The sequence below is a fragment of the Eurypyga helias genome, unplaced genomic scaffold (assembly GCF_000690775.1).
Source record: "Eurypyga helias isolate BGI_N326 unplaced genomic scaffold, ASM69077v1 scaffold10266, whole genome shotgun sequence".
NCBI classification, from domain to species: domain Eukaryota; kingdom Metazoa; phylum Chordata; class Aves; order Eurypygiformes; family Eurypygidae; genus Eurypyga; species Eurypyga helias.
The window spans coordinates 20,402-33,431 of NW_010256026.1; the positions used below are offsets into that span (position 1 = coordinate 20,402).

Here is a 13,030-nt window from a genome sequence, read left to right on the forward strand (position 1 = left end):
AATTTGGCATCATCTGTGAACATCCCAAGGGTGTACTCCATCCCATTTTCTAGGTAACTGATAAAGACATTAAATGTTAGCATCCCTAATATAAACTCCTGAGGAATGCCTAACCAGCCATTCTCCGAACTACTCAGCCCACTGGTCCAGCCAGTTTTCCGCTCACCCGGCAATCTGCCAACCCAGTGCATTTTTCTCCACTTCCCATACAAAGAGACTGTGTCAAAAGTTTTGCTCTCCCCACACCCACACTGCTAATCACTTCATTGCATAAAGCCATCAGGTTTGTCAGGCACAACTTGCCCAAGTAAATCTGTGCTTGCTGTTCGTGATCACCTTCTCCTGATGTGCCTGGAAGTGGCTTCCAGGAAGAGTAGCTCCATGATCTTCCTGGGGACTTCAATTAGGCTTCCAGGCTTGAAGTTCCCCAAATCCACATTGTGTTTCATCAGGATAGTTGTGATGCTTGCCTTCTTCCAGTCATGATGTACTTCACCCAGTCATCACTGCCTTTTTGAGTATCACAGAGAGAGGCTTCGCAACGACACTGACTGGGTCCCTCAGCAGCACTGGATGCATCCCACTCAGTCCCATGAACTGCTGTGTATGTCTAGACTGTTCTAGAAGTCCTTAATTTAATCTTGCTTTACCATGGCCCAAATGAGCCCTTTGGGCATACAGATCTAGGCGACCCGATAGGAGACCTTAACAGTAAAGAAAGGGAAAAAAAAAAAAAAAGCTGTGGAGTAACTCAGCCTTTTCTATGTCCCTTGTCACTAGGCCCACCACCCCATTTTTCGTGTTCCTTTGTCCACTCGCAGCTGTAACAGCCCTTCTTGCTGCCCTTCTCATCCACCACAAATTTCAGTTCCAGCTGAGCTTGGCTCTTCTGCTCTATCAAAGCAACTTTTATTTCTTTCAACTAGCCCATCCCCACTTCCACATTTGTATACGTGCCTTCTGCACCTGAGTTCAGTCAGAGCGCCCCATTCAGCCATGTGGACCTCCTGCCACATCCCCTCAGCCCGTGAACTTCAAAACATGCAGTTCCCATGCCTGAAGGAGGCTATTCCTATCAAAAAGCTGTCTGGGGCATCTTTACTCTCCACAGGTGTCTCCCATGGGATCTTATCTACAAACTCACTCAAGAAGCTGACATCCATTCTTCTAAAGATGAGGGTCATTGTTCTGCTACACACTTCCTCTTTTCCTGCAGTAATACATGGGATGAGTTCAGGAAATCACTTTCTTAACATACTGATGAAGAAGCACTACTACTAATCATAAATAAAAAACTTCTTACAAAGGTAAATATACCCATGTAAAGGTCTCAAACAGTTTAATTTTTTTTTTATTATTTCTCTGCAACACTGTTCTAAATATGCAGATGGTTTCTGTAGCGCACAGGGCCTCCCACTCAACTCTGAAGATAATGATACCGAAGATGACACGGATACGTAGCTCACCCACGTCCAAAAAACCCAGAAAGAACAACACCCTTGACCTGCAAGGGCTTAAACGTGCAAGGAACCCATTTGTTTCACCCAGTTACCTCCAGAATGCTCCATGTTTACCCACATTTTTCAAAGAGGGCAAGTGTGGTAAGCCTGCTTACAGCACACCTTGCACAGACACACATGGACACTGCCACCACCCCCAACAAGATCAGGACACTTATAGTCAGAACTTTTTTCTCCTTTTAATTAAGAGAAGCTGCCTGGAGGAAAAAACTAATTATTACAAAATGTCTACCCTTGCATCCTGTATTTTGAAGTACTCAGCATATTATATCCCATATGCCTTTACTATGGGATGGAGGACTTGAGTTCAGAGTACAGCAATGTAATGCTACAGTCTGACATGTTCAACATCTCTTCTGAGACCACAACGCCAGTGTTTTCCAGAATTCTCTAAGCTAAGCATCACTGGATATAAGTAAGTGTCCTGACCACTGGACTACAGTCATGATGCACTTTGCTCGGCCATGAAGCTGAAACGCCATTCTGCCTGCGTCAAAATGACAGAGGAAGGCCTTAGGCTAGCTTAATGATAACCGGAGTCTCCAGGGAGGCAGAGATGCAATCCAGAGAGGTGCCTCTGAGCAAAAAGTGAACTGCACCATGCCTCACACTTCCTTCACATCTTTTGATTCAAACTCAAATGTTTCTGTGTCACAGCTGGAAAAGAAAATGCATATTGTTTGCTCTGCTGTGAATAAAAGCAGAAGCAATTTTGCGGACACTGCTGAACTGTTCAACGGTAAAAAAGACACATTATTAAGAACCATATGAGGTTTTTCTAACTACAAAAAAGGCAGCGACAAGCTGATTAATTCCACCAAGCATAAAACCAAATGTTCTCACTAAATTGAAATTCAGATACAATTTATGGGGTAAAGTTTTTGGATTAAAGATTAAATCAAGTTAAAGAATTTTTCAGAAATTATTGTAAAGAAAAAAGCCCACACTCAATCAGAAGCAGTCTTTTGCAACCTAATCATTGAATATGTCCTAATCAACAGACTACAGAAGACCTAAGCAAATCCTGTGATGCTAGGCTTGTCACCACAGCTTATTGGAACCTGCCCTCCATGCAAGAGCACAGAAATGCGACAGACGGGTGGATGACCTCCGACGCAAATCAAGGTGCTGAGCCTCCCTTGGCTTGTACAGGGTTATTTTGACAGAGACAGACCCCCACCATGGGGCTGAATCAGAGGGGAGCAATCACTCTCTGGAGCTATACAACTTCACCTCCAGATTTCTACACCTGTGCACTGAGGCAAAGGGCCCAGAGAGAACAACTTGGGGAATACACAAATTCCCAGTGACACATAAGAAAGCAGACAGGGCCTTTCGTGACACTGTCTTAACAGATTTTCACTGCAGTATCACCCCATTCAACCACCACATTCAGTTTACTGTGTTTCTTTTTTTCCTCACCTCACCCTTTCCTTTTCCCCCCCACAAAACACTTCCTGCCTGAAATGAAGCTTCTGGAAGTGTTATTCCACCCACACCACACACAGAGTCGTATAGATCTTGCTGTAACAGTCAAACAGAGCCACAGCATTACTTGAACTGCACCAGGGTAAATGACTCTGAGTCAAGAGGCTTAAACACTGTGGTCCAACCAGCCACTTCACCAAGTGTGAGCTGCCGTGGTCTCAAACACTGATCATACCTCTGTGCTTACATAAAATAGCATTTAGAGGCTGGCTGCTGTTGGAGAGGAGAATAAAGTACCTGTAGCACTGAGGCGCATTTTATGACTGAATTGACAGAACTGTTCCAGTTTTGCAAGAGGATATAGTTCGAAGGCCTGAGAGCTTTAAACAAAATATAAGGCACAAGCAAGGTAGAACACTCTCCCTCCTTCCCACTACAAGAGAGCAGGGTAGGGCTTTTCCACATCTTGTTTCTACCTTCCAACAAACATACACTATTAATACGATGTTTTACCAAGTTGCTAGAGAAACGGCTATCTTCTTCACAGTAACAGAATTTTTTCATTGACAAAATTGGACAGAAGCACAGCTACCACTGCAACAGAACAAAAATTATTGCTTTGAAGTACAGTTGTGAGTCTTCTTTATTACTGAAATCTGTTATAAGTGACTCACTGGTACCTGCCTTGAAAAGGACTTGAGGATAACAGTGGATGAAAAGCTGGACATGAGGCGGCAGTGTGCGCTGGCAGCCCAAAAAGCCAACTGTGTCCTGGGCTGGATCAGGAGAAGTGTGGCCATCAGGTCAAGGGAGGGGATTCTCTCCCTCTACTGTAGCCTTGTGAGACCCCACCTGGAGTACTGCGTCCAGGTCTGGGGCCCCCAACATCAGAAGGGTATCGACTGGAAGGAGCAAGTCCAGAGGAGTCCACAAAGATGCTCAGAGGGCTGGAGCACCTCTGCTATGGGGACAGGCTGAGAGAGTTGGGCTTGTTCAGCCTGGAGAAGAGAAGGCTCCGGGGGGACCTTAGAGCACCTTCCAGTGCCTGAAGGGGCTACAAGGAAGCTGGGGGGGACTTTTTACAAGGGCCTGTAGTGACAGGACAAGGGGTAACGGGTTTAAATTGAAAGTGGGGAGGTTTAGATTGGGTATCAGGAAGAAGTTCTTCACGGAGAGGGTGGTGAGGCACTGGAACAGGTTGCCCAGAGAAGCTGTGGATGCCCCATCCCTGGTTGGTCTGGTTCAACCTGGAGAAGAGAAGGCTCCGGGGAGACCTTCCAACCCCATGGCAAGGGGGTTGGTACTAGATGATCTTTAAGGTCCCTTCCAACCCAGACCATTCTGTCATACAGCTCCAGCCTTCTCTGTCCCTTTACGCTTCACATCCTCCAGACATTGCCTCCTGTAAGGCTTTGTTTTGACCAAGTTTAGCAAGACCATGTTAAGCAAGCTCACATCTACTCAGTAACACTTTAATTGGCTACGTTGCTGGATTTCCAACACGCAACATTCATCAGGCAAATACTTACGTTTTTTACCTTTTGCATACAGGATTGCCAGTTCTTTTTTCCTTTTACCACGAGTTGAGAAGAGCTAGTCTCTTTCTTCTAGAACCTCTAGCTGCTTTTTCTCTCAAGAACCTTCTCTTTTGCTGAATCAAGAAAACATTGACTGTCTTTCCCCCTCAAAAGTATCTGGATCTCCAGGTATTTCCTATCTCCAGAGGGTCATGTTTCTATCCCAGTCACTAAAGCAGTGATCTGTCTTTAAACCACTACTCTCTTTCAACTTCTACACAGGAAGATTGCATTTTAGGCTTAGATCCAAGTTTTTTTCCACCTGGCAGCACTGTAATTAGCCCAGGTGTCAGGTATAAGCACAATACAGTCAAATAAAGCTCACATCTCCTTTTCAACTCCTACGTGACTGGTATAGGGCATGTACCTGTGGCCAACCCTGGCAGACAGCTCTGCCCAACAGTATTAACTTAGGTTTTGAGTTCTTCCCCCCGTTTCTTCAAGCTCAGCTACAAAGTACACTATTACAGTTTGCCAAAGGGACAGAAACTCATAACTGGAAATAACAAGATTACATTTTGATGAGTTTATTACAGGTATTCCGTGTCTGTTAAAAACTCAAGGAAGTTGTTGCCATGGCTGTTCCTTCCCCAATAACTGGAGAAGAAAAAGACAGAATGAAGACAGAACTCTGTATTTAAATCCATAGCAAATACAAACCTAATAAAAAATTAAACACAGTACTCTCAAAAGAAATTCAATCTGGTCCACAAAAGTGGGTACCAACAAACAATACAGTAACACACAAAAACGAGAAAATAAGAGAACTGTAGCCTACATCAGGATGGCTTGTCCAAATCTGCAAGAGTTACTGTCATGGGATTTTCGAGAACTGCATGGGTACCTGTGGTCAGCTTGGCCCAACAAAACTGGACAGACAGCTCAACACCTAAAAGAATGCAAAACTTTATACCTAGGAGGTGTTAGTTCGAACTCTGTGACTGACATTTTAAAAACGGACACAAATATCACACATGTAGCTCAGCACCCTCTCTCAAACACTTACCAGAGTTACCTGGGTCTCTGCGTAATTTTAAGTCCCAGAACAGTCCAAGTACAGTCAGTCCCTTTAAAGAAAAAGCAACTCTTGTAGCTCCACAGCAACCTGGAGCTAACGTGGACCCTTCAGAGTCTTCCATGGCTCTTTCAAACACATCCCTGTCATTCACTCCTGAAGGTACCAACCTTCTCGCCTAGTTTAGTTCTTAAGGAACACGCAGCAGATAAAAACCGGACTTAAAAGACACAGAGGGCTTGAACACAGCCATCCTCTTGTCAGTGTAATCATTACTTCAACCTGCACAAAAATAATGAACTTCGCATAACATTTCAGACTCCTGAATACTGGAGTATTCTGTGTTGCTCTGTAAGCTGGAGACACATCCTTTAAAGCTGTCACTTTACTCTCAGCATTTTTCAGGCATCCTGAGGACAATGAAATATCTTCAGACTCAAACTCACCCTCTCCGTATGATCCCGTCATAAAACCCGAGTCCTCCTCCTCAGGCCAAAATCTTCTGGGTTTCATGTTGTACTGTCTGTGTAGGCTCTCTTTTTCCATCCCCTTATCACCACCCCATGGATGTTACCTTTACTAGAAATAATTCACTAGCAAGCAGTACAGATCAGCAAAGTCAGTCTGTAAAGCTAGTGTGAGAATCCAATAGCCATACTTCGTACATTTCAGCATTTTGGGTTTTATTCTTTTGTCAAATTCTAGTTTGGGGACCAGACTAGGACTCCAGTGCCTATTTGTGGCTGGAGTATATTTGGCTTGGCTTGTCATGTATCCAGTTCAGTCAAGAAGAATCCAATCCACACAGCCCAAGACCATTCCAAAACCAAACTAAAACACAGCCAAATTCACTTTGAAGGAACAGTTCCAATCCAAATCAAAATACTGAAGTACACATACCTCTTGATTACTGTTTTTTAAATGCTTAAAAAAATTAAATACATGATCTGTAAGGTTTCTCTACCAGTAATTTTCCATGGCAAGGTTTTTGAGTGGATTATTACTTAATATCAATTTGCTGTCTCTGATTTGAAGCAACGTTAACAGTGGTATTATCTGTATGATGAGACAAATTCCAGCAGAGACCACTGTAACTTTCAGTAATAATCCAGTCCTTCTGAATCTATAAGCCGTATCTAGCTTCTTCAAAATTCCCCCTATTGCTTCTCTACACACTCCCTACTCCATCCTCACCTCTGAAAAGCAGGAACACCTTCCAGATACCTCGGGAGTTTACACAGACACAGGACAGATGTTGCCTAGCTCGATCATTCAATTAAGTGGACACAAACACTACAGCAATTCAATTTCAGAACATATATCAGCTTCTACCTATATCAGGTAAATAATTTCCACCTTCTGCCTGTGAAGATTGCAGAAAGGTGAAGTCCTTGGGTTCCTTACAGGCTTTTGTCATCTAACCACATTTGACTATGTGGAGAAATAGAAGAGACCAAGACATCTTCCAGTGGGTGTCTCAGATCCGTCAGTAACGTAGAATGAAGGCTATGTAGGATAACCCTACTTTCCCATGTCCCCCGAAATTTAATACCTGCGATGAAATCTCCTGTCTCTCTGTGATGTAGTTAACATCTCACTTTGTAACTGGCCTTGGAAATTGTAGGAGCACCTGTGCCAGAGCAAATTACTCAGCCACAGAAGAGACTTGTGGCTCAACTGAATGGCAGGGAGGCTGAAGTCTACCTTTTATCAACAAACTGACAGGTGAGAGTCCTAACACCCATTTCTCCCATTTCCTCAGGGTTCAGTGATCCCTTAACAGCCACAAATTAGGGAAACTTTTCCTTCAATTATGTTGTCCTGCATTGTGTTCACCATTGTCTGACAGGTGCCTTAAACTCAGTACTACTCATTTGAGCATTACTCGTTGATTTTCAAGGTCGTGCAGCACACACCCATCTGCAACTGAAGCACAACTAGATTGGGTAGCAAGCTCACCTCAAAGCATCTTTGTACCAATTCCATGGTTCTGCCCTCACTTGAAGGCTTCTTACCCTCCTGAAACAAGTCTGTCCGTAAGTCAGATTTGAAATAAAAAAACAAAAACTTTAGTGGGTTACTTTCACACAGGCTTCAGCAGTGATGCAATTACCTTCCCCAGTCATGTGTTAATTCACAAATGCCAATGTTGGTATAAAGTACACACATAGAACAGAAACTAGCAAAGTGAAAATAGTACACGTCACATGGTCCTTCCCACCCTGGGGTGTCAGTGGTTCATCTAACATCTTTAAATGCCCTTCCATGAACCTGTTCTGCTAGCAAGTTTCCCAGCCATAACCTCTGCCTTAGCCCCACTGCATCCGACAGCAACACCTCAGTCTTGCAACACACATTCAGTCGTCTGCTCAGGCATGCTGTACCTCTGGGGATCAAGCGGTTTTCTTCTTCCCTTCTGTGCAAGACATCCAGAACAGCTGTCAGGCTACCGCTGCAGCGCCACCTTTTTACTCCTAACTCAACTATAGACCAGCCGCCTTCAGAAGTGCCAGGTGATTTTCCAGATGAAGTCATGTCAGAGTAGAAACTCTGAAGCATCAGAACCTTCAGAAGCACTTACAGAATACTTCCAAGATAAAGGAATTCAAATGCTGCTACCTAACTTACAAGTTTTTATCTAACAGAAATCACAACTTACAGGCTTCCCCTGTCCACCTTCTACACCTCCCACACTGCTTTCTCTAACAACTTTGGTGTTGAAATTGTACTGTGGAGAAGTGGTGCTCACAAATAATGCATCTGTGTCACAATGTCTGCCTAAATGCTTCCAATCGTCTTCCATCATAAAAACCAGTTAGCTGGTTCTTCTCAACTTTAACAGAAAGAATGGTTGCTATGTATTTTCACTGGCAGACATATCTGTAACCCTAACTCCAGGAACATTCACTGCCTTGGAGATTCGATGACAGTGTTGCATGAGCAACTGTATGCAGCAAGACAGAGAAACTACTGTCCACTGAAGGACAAAGTCCACCCAATAGAGCTGGAATCTAAAATACATACAGACTGCATCATGCTGCCCAAGTGCCAAGCTGAAATGCCTTGGTCATCTGACACTGTTCTGTAGGCACAGTTCAGTCTTTTCAAGTTCTCAATTTGATCAAGATCATGACACAGAAGTAAATACCAGTGTGCTATGGAACTGTCGCAGCTGGCACTGAGACTACTGTTTTACCCCTGCTCATCAGACAGCCAGGGGCTTATAAAGCAGCTCTGACAGAGAGCTCCAAGGGGAGCTGTACGTTTCCAACACGCTGTACTGAGGCAGCCCTTGCACGGCATGTCTGGAATTTCACACACAACCCTTAAAAAAGGTTTTAGCAGCAGCTTACACTGGCTTTATGAATATTTACATACCACATTCAAAAAGGTTAGAAGCTTTCTTCGCAGAAGACTTGAAAGACTGCTAAGCAGGTGCAGCTTTCAAATGACTCAGAACACCACTATCTGCGGAAGATGGTGAACAGCAGACTGAAACACACTACATACTCGGCACCATATTAACCCACAGAGTTGTGAATTAAATCATCAATAAGCCACACCAGACGAAGACAATTCCCACAGATCTTTATTGTGCGATTGTTGTTCAGAGCATTTATTACCCTTCAGAGACACACATTCCAAAAAAAAAAAAAATAATTACATTAACAGTGGCTAGATTGACGGGCAACACATGAAATCTATTTGGTGGTAATTTGTAGGCGTGCAGTTAAGATTTGTGGGGTAAGAATCTTAGCCAGGAGGCCAGCCCAACTGGCGACCACCCAAAACATGGAGATGCACATGATAGACAGACTGCCCACCCTCAGGCCCTTCATTCACAACCATCCGGAATCCGTTGGTCAGGCCCAGGTTAGCAGCACACTTCTTGCCAACAATCATTAAATGCCCAAGAAGCTGGAGGAAGAAAGAAAAAAAAACAACAAAACCGAAAAAAAACAAAAAACACAACAAACAGAAAACACACAAAAAGGGGAGAGGGCAAGAAGGGAAGGAATGAAAAGCAGAGAACCATTCAGATAAGCCAGTAAACTAATCCTTCGAAATTCAGCCACTGCTCTTCAAATTGTTGGCTGCCTGCAACTGACACTTTCCAAGAAAAGTTATGAAGACTGACTATGCATAATACAGGTGGAAAACAAAGAGCTAATATTTTTTTCAAGCTAGACAGCAACAGACTACAAACGACCATGGAAACTGAATTTATCTCATGATTAAAGCCACTGTTACTTCTTCAGGCAACAATATATAATTCTGGTGGAAAAGAAACTTATCATGTAAAGGTTTACAGAATCTTTGAACTTCATAGTTAACAAAGACATATTCAGTATCTATCAGCTAGCTTTCCCTTTCTTCACCTCTGATCAGCCAAAAAGCCCAGGCCCTTATCAGAGTAAGCACTACTGCCCACAAATCATGAAAACAGGCATCAGGCCTTTAGTCCAAAATAACAATGCATCTTGCACTGCAAATACATATCCAGAGACACATTTTGCTTTCTATCACTACTTTTACTGGAAAACCTTAACACCATTCCCATTCTCAGCTAGAGGAAAAGGACTGTAGTAACAAAAAAAATATTCTGCCTCTTTGAAATGTCAAGAGGAAAAGCAGGAGAGTCTAGTAAGTTATGAAGTCATTCGAGGTGGTACAGTTTCATGTACAGAAAGCTCATAGAGTACTTACAGATTCATCAGAATCTTCTGCTTCAGACAACTTGACAATTGGCTTCTTAGGAATCACTAGGAAATGTGTTGGAGCTTGGGGTGAAATATCATGGAACGCAAGGCACTGAAGGAAGAGCAAACAGTTAAAACATAATTTGCTTCAGAGAAAGGCAAGAGTTGAAGTAAATCAATACGCCCCACTAAATACATCCTTAAGGGAATTATTAACCCAAACATAAGCAGAGAGGTTGATTTTCTTCAGCAAATTCAAAATATTATTCTAAGTCCTCTAATTTCTAAACACAAAACACTTACTTACCAAAACCTGTCACTATGAGGAAACTGATCATTCTGTGTTAAGTACTGTTTAAAAGCTACAGTCTTTTCAGCAAGTTAATATGCAATTAGGCTGATGATTTATCATTTCCACATATATATAACTAGCAGAGCTGATGGCATGTATGCCTATAAAAAGTACATTTACGATTATTTCATTTTTCTGTTAACACCCTGTTTGACAAACGAATGGCAAACAGTTGCTAATCATCTTCCAGTTATGTCTGAATATTGCCTTGGTCAAAGAGAGCATGCCAGTTTCAAAGAAGCTGAAGTTATGTGACTGAAGCCGTATTATATTTCTCAGCAGCACCAAGTATTTCAGAAAAAAGATTAGTTAAAAATAACATATAAAGGCTGGCTCTACTGCAGACATTCTCAAATTGAGGGAAAGGCATCACTTTTGAAATATGAATCACTATCTGTAGTAACTAGTTGATTCCCAACTAATTTTATGCAATTACCAAAATTACCATCAATCAGAAACTGCATGTAGTACCTAACTACGTGAAATAAATCTAAAATTAGGAACTTAGAAGAGAAGAGAAAGCAAAGAGAAAAGGAAGCTATGCCTCTCAGCACAAACGGCCAACCACAGAACGAGGACTTGCTACTGCAACCACCATGACGTGCAGATACCCACTCCGAGCATGCACTCTGCCACTACTAACCAGAGGGCACCTCCGACTTACCCATCACCACATTTAACAGCAAAACATCTGGCCGTTCCTAGTTCAGTTATGCCACAAACCATGCATACTTAAAAACACATTCCTTATGTTCTTTGAAATAGGTATTTCCTGGATGCTTTCACTTGTCAATCAACACAGCAAGGTTTCTGTGACTATACTGCTTTTTAATTCTACTGAGAGGAACTATGGCTTTTGCCAAGAGTAAAGGTGGTGAAAAGCCCAAACGTTACCTACATTAACGCTGTCTTACCTTGTATACCTCCGATCTACGCTTTTTTAAGCTACCTTTAGGAAGTTAGTTTCAAATCTCTGATGAAGTGCTTGTTTCTCCCCGAGAAGGAGAGTAAGCAAAAAATAGATTAATGAAATTAATGTGCACCCAATTATATAAATCTTATTTTGACTTGATCATTTTGTAGGTAGTTTTTCTATTTCAGGTGGTCCACAGAGAGGCACAAACTGAGCCAAAGAATTTAATCAGCCGAAGACCGGTAGCAAATAGTTTCCTAGGGGAGAGAGCAGTAGTATCCAACAAAAGCACAATCACAGGAAGTCCTACAGTGTATGGTAAACCAACCTTCATTTCAGCAAGTTTAGATTCAACTACAGCAAAGCGATAAGGCTTAATTCCACATAGACTCTGTACTTATCTCCTTTTCTCTGCATGTCAATTAATGATTAAAAGTCTCCCTTATATTTCTCCTTGTAACATTTCCATCCACCTCTAAAAAGACTTCCATATAGTCAACAAAATGAATTAAACATCATTCACTATGGTCAACTAAACTCTAAAAGCAGTTCTAACCTTCTGTGTTGCTTAAGGTAAAAATCAACTGAGTTACTGCAAGTAATTCTAGAAAATACCCTGTACTAACGGCAGTCTGAGTAGGCTATGTGCTCTCAAGTCACTACTCAAAGTCAATGGCCTGGTTCTCAGTCAAGCACAGAGCTCAGGTTACACTGCTTTAGCCAGCAGAGCTGAGGAAAACCTCATGCAGCTTTGACCCGGGCAAAGAAATTATGCACACCTTCGCACAATCACAGATCAATAACATAAGCATGATTTTCGGAAAGCAATGAAAATTTCCAGTATTCTCGAGAGCAGATGGCAGCTGCAATGTTTCTGGATGTATTCAGAAAATATTGTTTCAAGCTATGCAACATTTTGAAGCACACAAATCAGCACATTTAGTGAGTCTGTATTCTACACTACACACAATTTCTGATTTCAAAAGCCACAGCCCTTATTAATGTTCAGAATTTAAAAAAAAGGGGGGAGGGGGGAAGGGTTACACTGGGTACGAGACAAGTTTAGTTTACGTCTTGGAGATAACAGCTACATTTCTTCATAAGCTATTTCATCTTGCTCCTAGCCTGCTGTGGTGCACCAGCATCACTGAAGGCCACCAGCAGAAAAACAAAACCCGACTTTTTCAGCGCGCAGGATGACCAATTCCAGACGTTCGTGAAGAGCAGAAAAAGCTGTAATTCTTTACGTCTCGCAGGTTCACCAACGCCTGGCAGGCACAGCCCCCTTAATGCTGCCGAGAGGCACGCCAAGACCTACATCTCCGACGTGCCAAGCAGCACAGTGACGGCGCACTACAACCCACAAGCCTGCCTGCGGGGGGTTAATCTGAGGTTTCACGACTCTCCCACACGAGGAGCGGGAATGCCCGTCCCATCGCAGCAGGGCTTGCACGGCCCGCAGTGTCGTACGGCTGCGACACGTCGCACCCTTTTCCGGTCATGCCGGCGGGCTGGCGCCAGAGGC

General features: G+C 42.9%; 1 protein-coding gene across 1 annotated transcript; it reads right to left on the reverse strand.

Moving 5' to 3' along the window:
• Positions 1–9,115: 9,115 nt before the first annotated feature.
• Positions 9,116–13,007, reverse strand: LOC104505340 (histidine triad nucleotide-binding protein 1-like). The gene is made up of 3 exons (XM_010153517.1): positions 12,918–13,007; positions 10,248–10,352; positions 9,116–9,458 (listed from the first exon to the last, which is right to left on the reverse strand). The coding sequence occupies exons 1-3, from the start codon at positions 13,005–13,007 to the stop codon at positions 9,294–9,296; spliced, it is 360 nt and encodes a 119-aa protein (XP_010151819.1). The 3' UTR covers positions 9,116–9,293.
• Positions 13,008–13,030: the final 23 nt, after the last annotated feature.